Raw genomic sequence first — 17500 nt, 5'->3', positions numbered from 1 at the left:
AATACAATACAATGCAATGCAATGCAATGCAAATCCAGGCCAACACACCAGACCCGTTCAGTGAAACAGACGTGGACCGACAACAACATGACTCATGCAGAGGAGCAGCCCCACAATCCACTGGATGCTGTCCCCGTGCTGCCCCAGTCTCCCTGCTGTCCGCTGTCACCATCAGTGCTGTCCACAGAGTCCACACTCTCTCAGAGACCACATCTGTTGACTGTCTCGGTGGTCATTTATTTTTCGATGACGCTGCTTCCATGTGAGGCACCGAGCAGAAAAAAAAAGACAAAGGCTAATGTCTGTTTTAGTGTTGAGCGGCGACGTGGAATTTTCAACACAGCAGCAGCGGCTTTTGGGGGTACGAAATGGTCAGTTTTCAAGATCAGCTTTCAACTCAGGGGCGTGAACAACCGTGCAGACTATCATCAAAGGACCCAGAGGAAAACGTGGAATAGACAAGACGAAGGGAGATAAATGTGAGGCAGGACATTCAAGGGACGAAACCTGTCTGAAGGGATGGACGATGTTTGGAAGCAGTGGTACAGAGCAGTACATTCCCTTCTCTGTCAAGCTCACCACCACCACCACCACCACCACCCTTGCGGAGTCGCAGTGCAGATTGCTCCTCCCTCACCCCACGCAGGAGATAGCGATCCAGGAAGGGAGAAAACTCCACGTGCCCCTGGGAAGCAGCTGAGAGACGGAGCTAGTTCTGAGGGCTGGAGTGGTCAGTGGTCTGTTTCGTTGGCTGTTTGATTCACTGCTAACGTCCACTGCTGCTTTTGTCACACTTCTAACGTCTAACACTTGTTTACAAACTTCTAAATTCTAACAAACGTCTGTGCGTTTTTTTTAAAGTCTAAACACTTATTCTGCAACACTTCTAACTCTAGCACTTATTTACACACTTCCAACTTCCAAAAAGCGTTTACATACTTCTGACATCGTAGGCCGTTTTCATACTTCTAACTCACAACTTATCGCATTCCTGAGAGGATTACAACAGTTGCTAACACTCTGGTGTGCATGATTTTCTGTAGATCACTTTCTGTCGTATAACGCCGTTTCCAGGCTTATAAATCCTGTTTATTGCCGTATTTTAGGTTGAATAGTGCAACCCGGGCGTTGCCGAAACAGTGTATAATTCCACAGCAGTCGGATTCCACGGAAAAAAACGCTGACGAATGCGCGTCGATCGGATGAAATAGTTTCAGTGAACAGCAAGGTCTCTTGTTCCAGCGTGCACGTTCATAAATATTGTCGCAGTTTGCCAAAGAGAAAAGTTACCCGCAAAATAGTGAGTAAGCAAGTAAACAGCAAATGAATAAATCAATGAATACTTGAATAGATAGATAGATAGATAGATAGATAGACGACAAACATTTGCACACATTCCACAACACAGAACAGCAACAGCATGTTACGAGCAAGAGAAATACATATTATGAGAGAACGCAATAAACATGCGCCAGTTGTCTGTTTGACTATTTCTTAAGGACCGCAAAACTGTCCAGATTTCCCCAACTAATGATGACAATAATAATGATGATGATGATTATGATGATAATGATACTACTACTAATGATAATAATGAAAGTGTTTATGTAGCGCTGGATCTTGTGCAGAGACAAATCACAGCGTTTACACACCAGTTGATGCACATTTTGAAGCGCGTTGGGTTATACTGCTGGTCAGGCATCCACATATGGTGTAGCGTATAAAGATTTACCCGAACGCAGAGACCGCCTCATCGGAAGCCAGATTAGGACTGAAAACAGATTAAGCACATCCTCAACATGCAAGACCAAAACCGTAGCATTCGCGTCGACACATCGCTTACAACAAACAGTTTGTGACGTTTTTGTAGCCATACCACGTTTTCTCCCCAGATTACAAAAACTCAAAGTAAGGAAAGGAATAAGATGTATTTAGTCAGAGAAAAAGTAGGTCAAATGGCCATGTTGGTAAACAGACCCAGCGTCCAGTGTCCAGCCACAGTCTTTACGATCGCATTGCTTTACTGTCAGGGAACAACAGTCAAGGAAGCTCATGACAGACTGGTGAAGTGAACCGGAAGGCATCAAGAAAGAGACGACAGTAAATAAAGGAAGAGGATTGGGATATCAACAGAGCCAGTACTGGGGGGGGGGGGTTCAAGAAATCCCTGCAAACAGAGCCGAGCCGATATTGGGAGATTTCTAGAAATCCCTGCAAACAACAGAGCCGATATTGGGAGATTTCTAGAAATCCCTGCAAACAACAGAGCCGATATTGGGAGATTTCTAGAAATCCCTGCATTTCCAAAGGGCAAGGAGGCGAGGACACGTTACACTGAAGCCGAATGGTGCATAAGAGGAGCTGGGATGATGCTTGGCACTGGTGCTTCACAGCCGCCATCACCACGTTGCAGAATTGTCTTCTCTGGGTGTCAGCTCTCGCTTTTGGAAGCAGTGCAGACTGCACAGACCTCGCTGTTCTTTGCCCTATCGTGACAATGGACCTGGATGTTCTTATGATGTTGTGATCTTCGACTAGCTGTTCCAGAAAAAAAATAACGATCTGCTTCATACCTGGCATTTCATCATTATATAAGTGATCTTCAGACGTAGTTGTTATCTATCATTTTGATTACCTTTTTCAGATCTGATTGCTCCTGATCCTTTTTATAGATAAACAGCTGAGTGCTCGTGACAATTAAATGATCTATAATGGACCTGGATATTCATGACCATCTTTATGCTCCAAAATACGTCAGGTTGTTCATGGTCATTATAACGGTCTGTAACTGGCCTGATTGTTTCTGAATATTATAATGATCCACAAAGAACCTGGCTGTCCCTGCTATCATATACCTGGGCAGTTTAATTATTTACAATAGACTGGTCTTTCCCTCAATATTTTGCTATCTCCTAAATTTTAACCTGTTCTGGCCTACCCTTTTTTTCCTGGCCAACTTTTAGCTTGCATGTTTTTCGTCTCTTTAGCTTTCTGACCTACACTTATCATGCCTAGTTTACTTTCCCGTTTCTCTGAGGTACCCTTCATGCTCGTTTGTGTCTCGCGAATGTTGTAATTATCATCTCCAGTCTGCAGATTGCAGCATCTCTGCAAGTTGGTGACCATTTCAGTGACTGTTTGCCAGTCTGTCTAGTCCTGAACACGCGACACGTGCTCTTGTGCAATGACGGTGCAATGTGTGTTCACCAGTCGTTCCACTTTCAGGAACTGTTTTGCCGATTAACCACGAAAACGAGTTGTGCCTCGTCTGTTCAAAAGATGCGTGCGATGGGGGTAAATACTATGTCACCAGGAAGAAAGCCAGCATGTTTTGTCATAAACGTTGCTTAGATCTTCTGAATGGACGAGCAAGCCAAGGTAAACACTGTGTGTGATATGAAGTGAGGTTCTCCCCCCCCCCCTCACACACACACACACACCCGCCTCCCTTCGACGCTGGTGAATTTCTCTGGATGTGAAAGTGCGACACTGAATCCTTCGAATAAACGTCTGACGCCGAAAACCTGCTCACGTCACAAAAAGTCAGGGACAAGACAAAGGCCATTGGAATACCATTGATCTGGTAACGCGGTCATCATTCAAACCATGGGGACTCGCAATGGGAAAAACACACACACACACACATACACACAGAATCTATGTCAGAATTTGATGTGTTGCGTGTGTGCTTTTTAACCAATGAAAACTGGTCTGTGAGCCTGATGTACATTCCATAATTGGCTAGTTTGTGTGGAGCGGAAATCCTCGCCCCAGCCCCCCCCCAACTTACTCCTATTGCTCCCCCCCCCCTTCGCCCCCTCCCCCCTCCCACCGCCCCCTCCCTTTCCCCTCCCATTCGCGATATTTTACGTGTTTCGTGCTCTGAATTCAGAACGTGTTTCTATTAGTGAGGATGGAAGGAAAGGAGTAGCCTCCCTTTCGCTTGCCCCTAGTTTTAGTCGAGTGGCGTGTTCAAGATAACTTGGGTCTGACCTAGCAGACAACTACTGAAGATAGATGATGATAGCGGTGTTTATTGCTAAGGTAGACGATGTTCTGTTGTTGTTGTTGTTTTTATTCTGGCGAACCCTTGTTACTGTTTCATGGGAGTCACTTGTGTGATAATCATTATCGTTTTCAACGTTTGTTTTGGTCTGCCAAAACGCAGAGCAGACAAGGACGCAAGCGTGTGTGTGTGTGTGTGTGTGTGTCTGTGTGTCTGTGTGTGTCTTTGTATCGGTGTGTGTGTCTGTGTGTGTCTTTGTATTTGTGTGTGTGCGTTTTCTTTAGTTGTTCGTCAGTTCCGCGTCTTTTCACTGAAGCTGATATTAGATGAATGCATTCTCTCTCTCTCTCTCTCTCTCTCTCTCTCTCTCTCTCTCTCTCTCTCTCTCTCTCTCTCTCTCTCTCTCTCTTTGTGTGTGTGTGTGTTATCTTGAGTCATATCAACTGAAACAATTTTAGCATGTATGTACCTGTACTTACGTGTGTGTGTGTATGTGCGTGTATGTATGTGCATGCGTGTGTGTGTGTGTGTGTATGCGCGTATGCGTGCGTTTGTGAAAACCTGCACAATTTAAGTTCACTTGAAAAGAGAGCTTTGTATTTTGAGAAGGGGATTAACAATCAGTGTTCATAATCCATATATATTCCTTTCTCGTTGTTGTTCCTGGTTTGGCGGGCTAGTTCGGGTGTGTGTTTTTTTATTATTAATTTTTGTTTGTGTTCTGTATGTCCCTTTCAATTTTACCCTTTTATTTTAGAGAATTGTCGACGCCGGAGCAGTTGTAAACGTTCTTTGATGGAGCGTTTCTTATTTCAGACAGAAATATAAACTAAATACCCGGGTACAAACAACAAAAAGCTTTACGCTTTCCAAGGGATTATGAAGTGGATATGAAGGTATCTTGTATAAGATAAGAAGGGTATTGAGGTTGGGGAAGGTGATGATGAAAGTGAGAACGGTTTTGGTTTGTGAAGCCGCGGAAGACATAACTATACTCTTGTGCTGTCTTTTATGGGTGTACCTGGTTCATCTGCATTTTCCTCTGTTTGTTCCTAGTTGTTTCACGGTTTATCTACCGTTTGTTTTAATTGTAAAAAAAAAAAAAAATGCTTGATAGAAACTGTTGGCCAACTACATGAGTTGTGTCGATTGTCGGAACTAGTGCTTTTCAATGTGTGTGTGTGTGTGTGTGTGTGTGTGTGTGTGTGTGTGTGTGAGTATTTTAGTGTGTGTGTGTGTGTGTGTGTGTGTGTGTGTGTGTGTGTGTGTGTGTGTGTGTGTGTTTGTGTGTTTCATGAAGAGCACGTATTCGTAGCCTCTGCTACATGTATCTTGCCTTGTATGTACTGTTAGAGCAGACTCAGTAGTAGAAGACTGTAGGTGAGTGTGAAATAGAACAGACCCACTGGATGTTACGATACAGGATCGTGTTTTTGTTCATTTTTTTCTGGTTTGGTTTTCCTTGTTCTTTTCCATTGGATTTTCCAACACGTGTATAGCCTTCAACTACTTCTCATGAATAAAGGTAGTGCTGAGTGCATGCAAACTGATGCCTTTGTGTGTGTGTGTGTGTGTGTGTGTGTGTGTGTGTGTGTGTGTTTGTCCGTGGGTTTGCCAGTGTGTCTGTGATTGTGTTTGTTTCTTTGTATGTGTGTATGTGTTTTGTGAGTGTGTGTTCGTGCGTTTACTTGTGTGTGTGTGTGTGTGTGTGTGTGTGTGTGTGTGTGTGTCTGAATTTGTACGTTTGTCTGTGTGTGCATTTTTGTTCGTTCATGTGTGTATGAGTGTGTGTGTGCATGTTTGTGTGCGTGCCTATTTGTTTGCGTACGTGTGTGTGTGTCTGTGTGCGTGGAGGGCCGCCACAGATACAGTGTTGCATGCAACGCATTCATACAGAGCTATTCCGTCAGCTTGTGCGTCAAAATACATATCGGGAAAATCCGTTCTTCGCAACAAGCGGAATATCAAGCCATTCGACGTGCCAGTTCTTTGAAAACAAATAAAATTTTTTTTAAAAAAGAAAAAAAGAATCCGTTCCCCGCAGTCATCGCAAGTTTTTTCCCTGTGAGAATACTTTGACTGACGACGCTAGATATGAGGAGGGGGGGGGTGGTGGGAGAGGTCGGGGGTGGGGGTGGGGGTGTAAAACAGAAAAAAAAAGCTTCGTGAAATGAGTCAATGACTATAAATAAACACCACTGCTACACGTCAGTTTCTGATTGGCTGGCTCGGTCCGTCACACCGGTGGCACATGCAGTTCTCCGGCTGTGTGTTGAAGTGTTCACACTGTGCACAGCTGCACGGTACGCATGGTGGTGTGTTTTTTTTTATGACATAGGATGGTGGTGATGATGACAGTCATGATGGCGATCATGCTGCTGCTACTACTCTGGTACTGTTGCTGCAATTACTACTACTACTACTACTACTGCTGCTGCTGCTACAGCTGTTACTGGTGTTACTCCTGCTGCTCTTTTCTGTCTCTGCCTCTGTCTGTCTGTCTGTCTGTGTCTCTCTCTCCCTCTTACTACACTCACACACAAACACATACACACACACACACACACACACACACAAACACACACACACAAACACACACACACACACAGATGTATGTGTATATATATATATATATATATATAAATATATATATATATATATATATATATATATCACACTAGCTGTACCACCAACCCCACCTGCCCCTGTCCCTCCCCCCCCTCCCCCCCCCTCTCTCTCTCTCCGAGGAGAATGGATCGAGTTCCGCCACGCAGAGAAATGTGCTGTGTCCAATGTGTAACAGTACAGCACAGCACAGCACAGTACAACACAACACACCATCACACCACACCACACAACACCACATTAAATAACGTCACGCCACACCACATTGAATCACGTCACGCCACACACCATGCCATATTAAATCACGTCACACCACACCACATTGAATCACATCAGATCATACACCACACCACATTGAATCACGCCACACCACACCACATTAAGTCACGTCACACCACACCACATTGAATCACGTCACACCACACCACATTGAATCACGTCACACCACACCACATTGAATCACGTCACACCACACCACATTGAATCACGTCACACCACACCACATTGAATCACGTCACACCACACACCACACCACGTTAAATCACGTCACACCACACCACACCACACCACATCAAATCACGTCACACCACCCCACACCATACCGCACCACATTGAATAAGTCACACCACATCACTTGAGATCTTCTTTGACATGGTTCAGTATAATATCCTTCAGATCATTCTTGAAGCAGGTTATCAAAAAATCATTGTGTCAGATTTGCTGACATCTCTAAAATTCATTTTGTATATGCATTAAAACCACACCACACATCAGAAGTATGTAACAATCGTCATGTCTTTCAGATCAGACAGTTCGCTTTCTAACTGATCAAACAGTTCGATGCTGCTGTTGTGTGATTTTTTTTAATTTTTTCGGGGGGAGGGGGGCGGGGGGGGGGTATTTTTTTAATTTATTTATTTACTTCTTTTTTTTTTTATCATTATTTACTTTTTTTTCTCCAGGCCTGACTAAGCGCGTTGGGTGTTACACTGCTGGTCAGGCATCTGTTTGACAGATGTGGTGTAGCGTATATGGATTTGACCGAACGCAGTGACGCCTCCTTGAGCTACTGATACTGACACTGATACTGATATTGTTGTGTGAGTCCTCGGGGAACACCACCAATTAAACAGTATTTTTCATATCCCGTTATAGTTGGTGTTTTTTTTCCCCCATCATAACCCGTGTAATACAACCACCTGTGAAAGGTGAAAATTAATATGTACATCATCAGATATTACGTTAGTTGTTTGGGTTTTTTTTTACTGAAATTCCAATGCCACCAGAACGACGATTGGAAAGATAAGTAACCCAAATTCTCAAAACAACATCACGCAAATGAATTATCCACGTCATCAGTCTTTGTTTCCAAGAACACAATGAAATCAAACTGTTTTACGTTATCTGTGAACTCCCTATACTGCAGGCGTGACGGTACTCCGCACACATTCAGGGATAGAAATGTTTTGTTTTGGGGTATTTTGTTTGTTTGTTTGTTTTTTGTTTGTTTTTGTTGTTGTTTGTTTGTTTGTTTTTTGGGTTTGGGTTTGTTGTTGTTTTTTGTTGTTGTTTTTGTTTTTTCTGCTGCCCCATCATCTGCACCGTTTCAGTTGCATTACTCTCACGCCGCTCATTTAGATTCTCCCATACACGACCATACCCGGGTTTGTCCGTCACAGTTCTAGCGTCGGCAGTCCGCAGGGAACCATCGATGTTTGGTCGCCAGGAGGCCACACACCAGAGGAGACCATGCACTGCTGTTCAGTCACTTCGGTGGTGTGCAGTGGTGCCTGTTCTGATTTAACGTACTTAGGACACCACCTACAAAGCCCCCTACTAACGACAATAATGGCTTAGTCGCGGAGCCAGACTGAGTGAGCGTCCCTCTCAGAGTGGAGATCGCCACCACGCAGAGACAGAAATGTTACTTTACTACGCTGTGTCCATGGATACGTAGAGGAGATACTACTAACAGAATCATCACAAATACTGTCAGCACAAGAAACGCCAGTTTTACAAACAGTTGCCAGGACAGTAACATGAACACGAGGAAAGGATACACGCTGAGCAACACCAGTATGATCCTTTGCGATGATGAAATGACCAAGACCAAGAGCTTTGAAGTCGATGTCGGTGATGCCAATCTTCAACAGATCGTCTGGCGAATCGATGAAGTGGACCGTCGGTGAATCGCCGTGTTTTGATTGATTCATTGATATGGATACTTATATAGCGCCTATCTTCGGTCGGAGACCAAGCTCTAAGCGCTTTACAAACACGGAGTCATTTGCACAACAGGCTGCCTACCTGGGTAGAGCCTACTGACGGCTGCTACTGGGTGCTCATCATTCGTTTCCTGTGTCATTCATTCAGATTTCAGGTACGCACGGATACACGCTCAGACAGACATGTAACAGTTTACGTGTATGGCCATTTTATTATTCACCCCGGCATGTAGGCAGCCATACTCCGTTTTCCGGGGTGTGCATACTGGGTATTTTCTTGTTTTCATAACCCACCGAACGCAGACATGGGTTACAGGATCTTTAACGTGCGTATTTGATCTTCTGCGTGCGTATACACACGAACGGGGTTCAGGAACCAACAGGTCTGCACATATGTTGACCTGGGTGATCGGAAAAGTCTCCACCCTTTACCCACCAGGCGCCGTCACCGAGATTCGAACCCGGGACCCTCAGACTGAAAGTCCAACGCTTTAACCACTCGGCTATTGCGTCCGTTACCACCAATGGCCGTGTTGACTGTTGCCTGACCTGGTGCCATCGCTGCCTGGAGTCATCATCATGTGGCAGGCGGTCTTCCCGTCGTGTGTCTTGGACACCCGCTCCACACCCGGGGTCTGCTTGTACCTACATGATTTGAGGAGCTTTGATCTGAGCGGGGTCAGGTCATCATTAAAGTAGATGGCCTTCAGGTCCGTCTTCTTCTCCATCAGTCTTGTTTCTGGTTTTCGGGAAACAAATTTTACAAACACTGGACGGGCAGTACTTCTACCTTTCTGTCCAGTTCGATGAATAACACAAATGTCCTTAGGTTTCATATTGATACCGGCATTGTCACAGATGTCCATGAAATGGTTTTCACGTTCTTCTTCTTTCGTCCCCACAACACGAACTGCGTCGCGGCGCTGGTACTGTTCTAGGCGATCTTACTCATAACACACACACACACACACACACACACACACGAGAATACGCACGCTAGGTCGGTACGATCTCTCTTTTCGGTAAACGCCATATCCTTGAATAGACATTTACAAATATAAATACAATCTACGTATGTTTGTCTGTATGGTTCTCCATTACTGCGCGTTGAATCTAGTCATCTATGTTCATACGCACTGTGTGGTAACGTTACCTACCCGGATTGCGTCACGGGGGAAGGGGGCGAGGAGGGGGGGGGGGGGATCTACCGTCGTTGGAAAAACACGGGTAAGCAAACATGGCTGTTGGCAGTTGGCCGTGGTTTGTGCTGCTGACGGTACTACGCAGTCCTGGTAATCACCTGTATTTGCTTTACAGAGCCTTCGTAACTGAGGTACGTGTGATGATTCCTTTTTAAAAATATATAGATAATTATGTTTGTTTCAGCAAGGTCGAAATTGTTGTTGTTGTTTTTTTCGGTGTGGTTTTTTTTTTCAAACCTGCTATCCCTGAAACAAGTTTGACGACGTAGAGTCGATCAAGACAGTGCGATGTGGATGATGAATGATGTGAAACCATTGCTTTTGAGACGAATCTATGTTCGCCCTTATGTCGCGCGCGCAGACTGCTCTACAACGTTCCTGTTGTCGCTTGCTATTTTCTTTCATTGAAATAATTCTTTCGTAGATGGCTGGTTTTCATGTTCGGTTCACCTTCAACATTGATTTTCCGTTTGTTGTTGACGACGGTTTGCAATGGTTCGAGCGCAGACGTGTTTAAAAATGGAATTGGGGTAATCCCATTTCCAAAAATAAAGTTAGCGGAGCGGGTGGCGGACGAAAACTTCACAATGAACTGTCCGTGACCTTCAAGTAAAATGTCATGTCCCTAACTTTTTATTCAACATTTATTCAAAGGCGGCTCATTAAACTGAAGAATCAAAAAAAGTTTTCTGTCTCATCCAAAAATGTATTTTACATTGCACAAAGTAATTCTCTCTCTCAAATCACGTTGTTTATCGCGCACAAAATCAGGTAACCATTCGCGCCTGGGTGGAGTGAGGAAAATCGGAGTTAAGTCCCTTCCCTAAGAACGCAACACCATGCCGAAACGGGGCCTCGAACCCTGCTCACTGGTGAACACTGGAAGAGAGGTCCAACGCCTGGCCGATACTGCCACAGCGCTTTGTCAAACTTGACAGCAGTCAAAAAGAGAGAGAACAATTCAAGCACTTTTAAAGTACGAAAACGATCAAACTGAATTGTAGCAGCAGCAATAACAAAGTTTTATAGGAAGAGAAGGTGTAGCAACAGTAGTTACTTGTAGCAGCAGCGGCAACAGCAGAACTAAGTAGCAGTAGTAGTAGTTGTGGTTGTTTTGTTGTTGTTGCTGTTATTGCTGTTGTTTTTCTGCTGTGCTATTGTTAAAGGGTCATACCAAAACAAAATTGTCTATTTGTATCAATGTGTGCAAAATTCATCAGGTGCGTGCGTGCGTCTGTGTGTGTGTGTATGTGTGTGTGTGTGTGTGTGTGTGTGTGTGTGTGTGTGTGTGTGTGTGTGTTGCTCTCTCTCTCTCTCTTTCTCTGTCTCTGTCTATCTCTACACTTAGATATCTATATATCGATATCACACACACACACACACACACACACACACACACACACACACACACACATATATATATATATATATATATATATATAATTATATATATAATGTGTAACATGTTTCAAGTAAATCTTCGTGAGCTCACATGTAGAAGAGACGTCTTTAAAAAGTAGTAGTAATACAAAAATAGATGTAGTTGTAGAACTAGCAGAAGTAGTAGTATCATTATTACTATAATCATATCCGACTGTTTCAGACATAATGCTGAGCTTGAAGCAGCTGAGGAAGATACAGCACATCACACAGACTGGCGAACAGATCTTCTCCTGGCTCACGCCTGTGAAAAAATTCTTCTGTGAGATGTTCAACTGCTCGTTCAGAAATCTGGAAGCCAGGAGGACATCACCAGTCTCCAACGTTTCACAATTCACGTAAAACAATGATCCATTAACTGTTCCGTCTTGACAACAAGTTCCTGGAAACATTGTGATTCAGAAAGAGTTTTGATTTTATTTCCCCTTTCTTTCCATCAAAAAGCAGCGTCTACATAAGAAAATGTTAATCAAGCACAGAATCCGTGAATTATCACTGTGTGCGCTTGAAAACACGTTGAACATGTTCACGTTTTGATTCTTGTAAGTTTGTTACTTTGGCTGTATAAGTATTCTCAGCAATGGATGAGTTTCAGAACTCATTCAGTGAAGTCTTCTTTGCCATGTCCAAAGTTCTGTTATTTTCTGCTGATTTTGTTTTTCGTTTGTTTCGACTCAGGATTCTTAAACGTGTCAACAGTGAGCATTTTGTGCATGCCAATCTTGTTCTGATTTACATATACCTGTTGCAGCAAAATGAACTTACCTGCATGGATAATACTGTACTGGCTAGTTGTGTATTCATCTACGCTTGCAACACTCTGTCTCTTGTCTTGAACTATTATTTTGGATACATTTGGAGGCTACTTTACATTATTTACAGCAAAATACAAGCATACGGGAAACTGCGTGTGTTTATATATGGTACGTCATTGGCATTTGCTGCTGCTCTCATTTCATACCTGACCGTTCTTGGCTTAACTTTTGCTGGGGCAAGTTTCAGTGCACATATGATGTGGAGATTCGAAGACAATATCATATATATCGATCAAGCGATAACGGTGCCTCAAGAAATCTTTGTTCATCCTTCCACAAAAGGAGAAAAGCCGCCTTTCTATCTTTCAAAGATGCATCGGTATCTTATGGAAGATGTCCAAATGCTTTGTAAATTCACACTAGAAGCGCCTTACGACTTTCACCCAACTGATTACGATGTGGTGTGGCGCAGGAACGGCGTCCCATTCACTATGACCGACAGACATAAACATCATTTGTCTTTCAAGGAAGCTAAAAACTATACCTTTTCCGAGTGGCATCGGAAACAACGTGGAATCTTTAAATACCATTTGAAAGCAGTTCTTAAAATCCACCTCCTTCGCGAATCAGACTTCGGGATCTATACGTGTCACTGTAGAAAGCAGTCTAGCATATCTTACCATTTTCTTGCAAATTACTTGGACAAATATTTTTTTAAAGATGAAAATGAAACAACTCAACGAAAGACAAAACCTATACACACACTATCTTCGAAACGACAACGTGAACTGGAAGAAACAGTATTCGAAGACGAATTCTACAATATTTGTGAATTTTTGATCATCAAAATACAAAGAAGACAAGAAATCATCAGAGCTCCGGCAACTGCCATCCTGTATTTCAGTACAAGTTACTGGCACAATTCTTGGAGTGAAGATGTGGAACTGCTGGACTATTATGTGAACGCCCGCTCGTTGGAAGAGATGTGCAAAGACAGCTACTTTCATGGCTGCTCAAAGTTTCTTCTTCTCTACTGGAATTTCTGGCACATGCAAGGCGTACTATATGGAGCGCCCCCCACGGCGTTGATGACCATATGGAATTCTGGTGAGGATCCTGTGAACTGTTACAGCTTAGTTCTTTGTCTGTGTGAGAAAGCCTATGGGTACCACACCGTGAAATATCTACGTCGTTACTACAACACCACTACGCAGCAGTTTGATCTGATTGAAGTTCTGCACCCCCATGAGCTGATGGTTGTTCCACGTGAACAAAACATGTTGAATCTGTTCAGGAACAGGTCCGAGTGCTCCCCTGTCATTGAACGGCCAGTCTGTGAAAAACCTTCGTCAGTCTGCAAAGATAAATGGAATTTTCGAACCATTCTTGATTTCGCTGAAGTTGCCGTAACGTATTTTCACTGGGTTGAAATCGTTGTCATGATTGTGCTGTTTATAGTTTTAGTATGCTCGATCCGAACGACAGTTTTGTTCCTTGAGTTTGCGGGACGACATATCAGGCGTTTGACACTGGACGGCTCTATGGCCTATCTGACAACAGCAGAACGAACGGGGTTGTTCTCTCAGTCTCAAAATACTGTCGCAAAACTTCCAGAATTAGAAGAAAATCACTATGATGTCTTTCTGTCCTTCTCTGACACACAGGCAGATATGGAAAGAGTTCAAGACAAAATCGCATCCCTCTTGGAGCGTTGTGGTATCAACGTGTGTTTACAAAATCGAGATCTTTCACCGAACTTGCCCGAAATCCAAGTCCTTACCCAAGCCATTGAGAACAGTGACAGATTTCTGATCTTCCTCTCATCAGCTTATTTGGAAGATCACTTTCGCAAGGACTTTGAGGCAGCCATGATCATGGAAACTCTCAGCAGCCGCAGCGAAGGTACCAGTTCGGTTCTCCTGATTAAGCTGGATCAGTGTCAGGTACCACCCTGGTTGAGCCACCTAGAACTTCACGACTGGACCACATTCAGTCTGACTCATGAGGATCACTGCCTCAGGCTGCTGAAATGGCTGGAACGTCCAGAGCGCAAGTCCACCTTTCGTTCGATTCTGGACGTTTGCCTGACCATTCTGCCGATAGTGTTTGTCGGGGTGTTGTTTCTGCCCTGTTATCAGCTCGCTCACAAACTGTAGAATCCTCGCAAAGAAACAGCCGTCATTGACTGCTGAGGTCCACCTGCCTTCCTGCAATCTGCAAGGGCCTCCAGGCACTGCCTTTCTAGCCGCTCTGTGCCTTGGACCAGTGCCTGCCTCCTCGCCGCTTCACTCGCGGTCCCCACAGTTCTATTCCTGGGTTCCAAGGTTCGCTTGTCTGCCGCCTTCCCCGCGGGTTCCACGTGACAGTTCACAGTGAATCACGTCACCAGAAGAAGACTACTTTGCTGTGTTGGTTAGAGGCTTCCGTTGTGTACTTCTGATCTACCCCCTCATCTATGGTACCTGCATGGCTCTTCCTCTGTGGTCACTGTTCCTTGTTCTGTCGGACCATTTGATAAACAGCAGCACAAAATCAGCAGGTTTTTTTGTTTTGTTTTGTTTTGTTTTTCAAATTCTTCCGTAGGTGATTGAAGAACACCAGGAACCACGAGGCTCATCGACCTGAGTTACAGAAGTTCAGTTCAATACAGTTATTCAAGGAGGCGTCACTGCGTTTGGAAATCCATATACGCTACACCACATCTGTTAGACAGATGCCTGACCAGCAGCGTAACCCAATACGCTGAGCCAGGCCTTAAGACACAGAAGGGGAGAGGGAGAAAAGGAAAGACAGAATGATACTGGCAGAGAGGAGTGCCTGCCGTTTGTGTCAAGCATATCAATCCTTTGTCTTACACCTTTTTTTTTTCTTTTTTTTTTTTGTCCACGCATCCCAGTGCCTCTTTGTATTTCATGATGAAAGGGGACAATTCTTGCTGGTCAGTAACCAGTTTGAAATGAACGGGGACGACTTTTTCAGTAGACAGTTTGTAATGAATGGGGGAAAATCTCCTTTTGGTCACCTTCGTCTGCTTGATAACAGTGACCCAAATGTCAAGACACGCATGCCCAAAGTCAAAAAATGCGATGATTTTTTCCTTGTCCCGTCCTGTCAAACGTTTTGCACACATACCACTGATGGAGAAGCCTCAGGGGTGATCTTGTCCAAATGATAAAGACACTGATTTGATTTTTTGTCTGTTTCACACGCCAACAGTTAACAGAAATTTGGGAGGTAAAAAATATGAAACGTATTTCTGACAACGTAGATTGTCTTCCTTTTTCACACAGAGGTGCTAACTACTGGAACTTTTACACAAACACTAAGCAGTAACGATTTAAGGTATACAAATATATATGCATGCACTCAAAGCCTGACCAGTGTGTTTGGTTACGTTGCTGGTCAGGGTTCTGCCTTGGTGCAGCATATATGAATGTGTCCGAACACAGTGATGCCTCCTTGAGAAACTGAAACTTACGCTAACAGTATTAAGGTGGAGAGAGAGGCCGGTTTTGTTGGAAAGAGTGATGTGTGTGTGTGTGTGTGTGTGTGTGTGTGTGTGTGTGTCTGTGTTGGATGGTTGCAAGGGAGGGCACATTGATTTGTGATTGAGAAGGAGATATGTTGGACAAGACGAAAAACACACCCATTTGACAGAGAGTTAAGAATAAGACGGAGGGGCTGTGCTTCTCATACTGGTTTTTTTGTGGGTTTTTTTTTGTTTGTTTTGTTTTGGTTTTTTTTTTGTTTTGTTTTGTTTTTTTGTTTAATGAAAGAATTCCCATCCGGTGATGTGTGCAATTTTTAAAAAATTCTTTATATTTTACAACGTCCACTTGTTGGAACAGCTCATTGATGTTCCTATTTTAGTACTTGGTGCCAGATGTAATTTTCAGTCTTCCTGGTTTGCCTATGATAGTTTGTATCAACTTCCCCCATGGTTATAATTTCTATCAACTTGTGGCCATGATCAACTTGTGCCATGGTTATAATTTCTGTCAACGTCTGCCTTGGTCACTTCGTTTCCAACTGAATAATGTCATATAATCTGATGTCATCGTTGCTATGTTGATTTGCTAATTTGGTCGTTTCTCTCTCACTCGTTTAAGAATGAACCTTCAAAGCAGTGATCTTGTCTGCTGATTCTGGTACTCTCTCTGAGCTATTAGGGCGTAACAAACATCATTCCTCAGCACTTCTTTGAATGGTGACTTTTAGTCTGTTGCTGTTGTTCCGTTTAGTTATGTGTATGTATATATATATATATATATATATATATATATATATATATGTGTTTGCTTATTTTCATATTTTTGTTTGCTTATTTATTTTTTTATTTGTCTATTTTTTTATTTGTCTATTTATTTATTCATTTATAGACTCTACTTTTCACACCCTTCATCTTTTCATCACACTGTTCTATTTCTAACCCCGGCCCCGCCCTCGCCCTGAGCACACATTATCTATATATGACTAAATCTTTATATAGCTTCTTAGTGAAGTCATATTTATACTGACGGTAGAGTTGTGTACCTGCGCTTGTTTTACTCGACTATCATTTTGTCACAAACATACACACACGGACACACAGACACACACAGACACAAACACACACACTATCTATCTATCCATCTGTCTATCTACCTACCTATCTATCTGTATGTGTGTGTGTGTGTGTGTGTGTGTGTGTGTGTGTGTGTGTGTGTGTGTACTATATATATATATATATATATATATATATATATGTGTGTGTGTGTGTGTGTGTGTGTGTGTGTGTGTGTGTGTGTGTGTGTGTGTGTGTGTGCGTTATCACAACTTATTCACTTGCATAAATCATTTAACTTAATATGTATATTACTTATCTCTTCATTACTACTGTTCTGCCATCATGTCCACCTCATTTTCCGTGTTCTAGCTTGCGCTAAATTCCATAACAATTCTTTGACTTGTTTACCCATGATGTTGTTTTTCGACTCACTTGTGCAAACAAAGTGAGTCTATGTTTTAACCCGGTGTTCGGTTTTGTGTGTGTGTGTGTGTGTGTGTGTGTCTGTGTGTCTGTGGTAAACGTTAACATTGCCATTTTCCCTGGAAATACTTTGTCTGCCAATAGCAAATTTGACTTAAACATAGTATGAAAACAAATTTTCACTGTCATAACAATAACAGGTTTAAGTATCCCGAATTAAGCCGGTTTTCCGATTCATTAACGGTTTATTTCGTTGAGGTTCGTTCTGAAATCCGAAA

General features: G+C 43.2%; 1 protein-coding gene and 1 pseudogene across 2 annotated transcripts in view; both read left to right on the top strand.

Moving 5' to 3' along the window:
* The window catches only part of LOC143286102 (uncharacterized), a 203303-nt pseudogene extending 199528 nt beyond the window's left edge, over window positions 1–3775 (top strand). The window contains exon 8 of the transcript XR_013055751.1: window positions 1–3775. This exon is cut by the window's left edge and continues 1514 nt beyond it. The product of XR_013055751.1 is annotated as an uncharacterized LOC143286102 (transcript).
* A 6278-nt stretch (window positions 3776–10053) lies between these two features.
* On the top strand, window positions 10054–15952 carry LOC143285771 (uncharacterized). Its single transcript, XM_076593188.1, has 2 exons — window positions 10054–10189; window positions 11662–15952. The coding sequence occupies exon 2, from the start codon at window positions 12079–12081 to the stop codon at window positions 14407–14409; it is 2331 nt and encodes a 776-aa protein (XP_076449303.1). The 5' UTR covers window positions 10054–10189; window positions 11662–12078; the 3' UTR covers window positions 14410–15952.
* The last annotated feature ends 1548 nt before the right edge of the window (window positions 15953–17500 follow it).

This window comes from Babylonia areolata, chromosome 9 (assembly GCF_041734735.1).
Source record: "Babylonia areolata isolate BAREFJ2019XMU chromosome 9, ASM4173473v1, whole genome shotgun sequence".
NCBI lineage: Eukaryota > Metazoa > Mollusca > Gastropoda > Neogastropoda > Buccinidae > Babylonia > Babylonia areolata.
This window is presented reverse-complemented; position numbering and strand designations above follow the sequence as displayed.

What these genes read in the sequence shown, in the direction of transcription:
- LOC143285771 (XM_076593188.1), top strand. Translation starts at nt 12,079, where the DNA reads ATGGATGAGTTTCAGAACTCATTCAGTGAAGTCTTCTTTGCCATGTCC.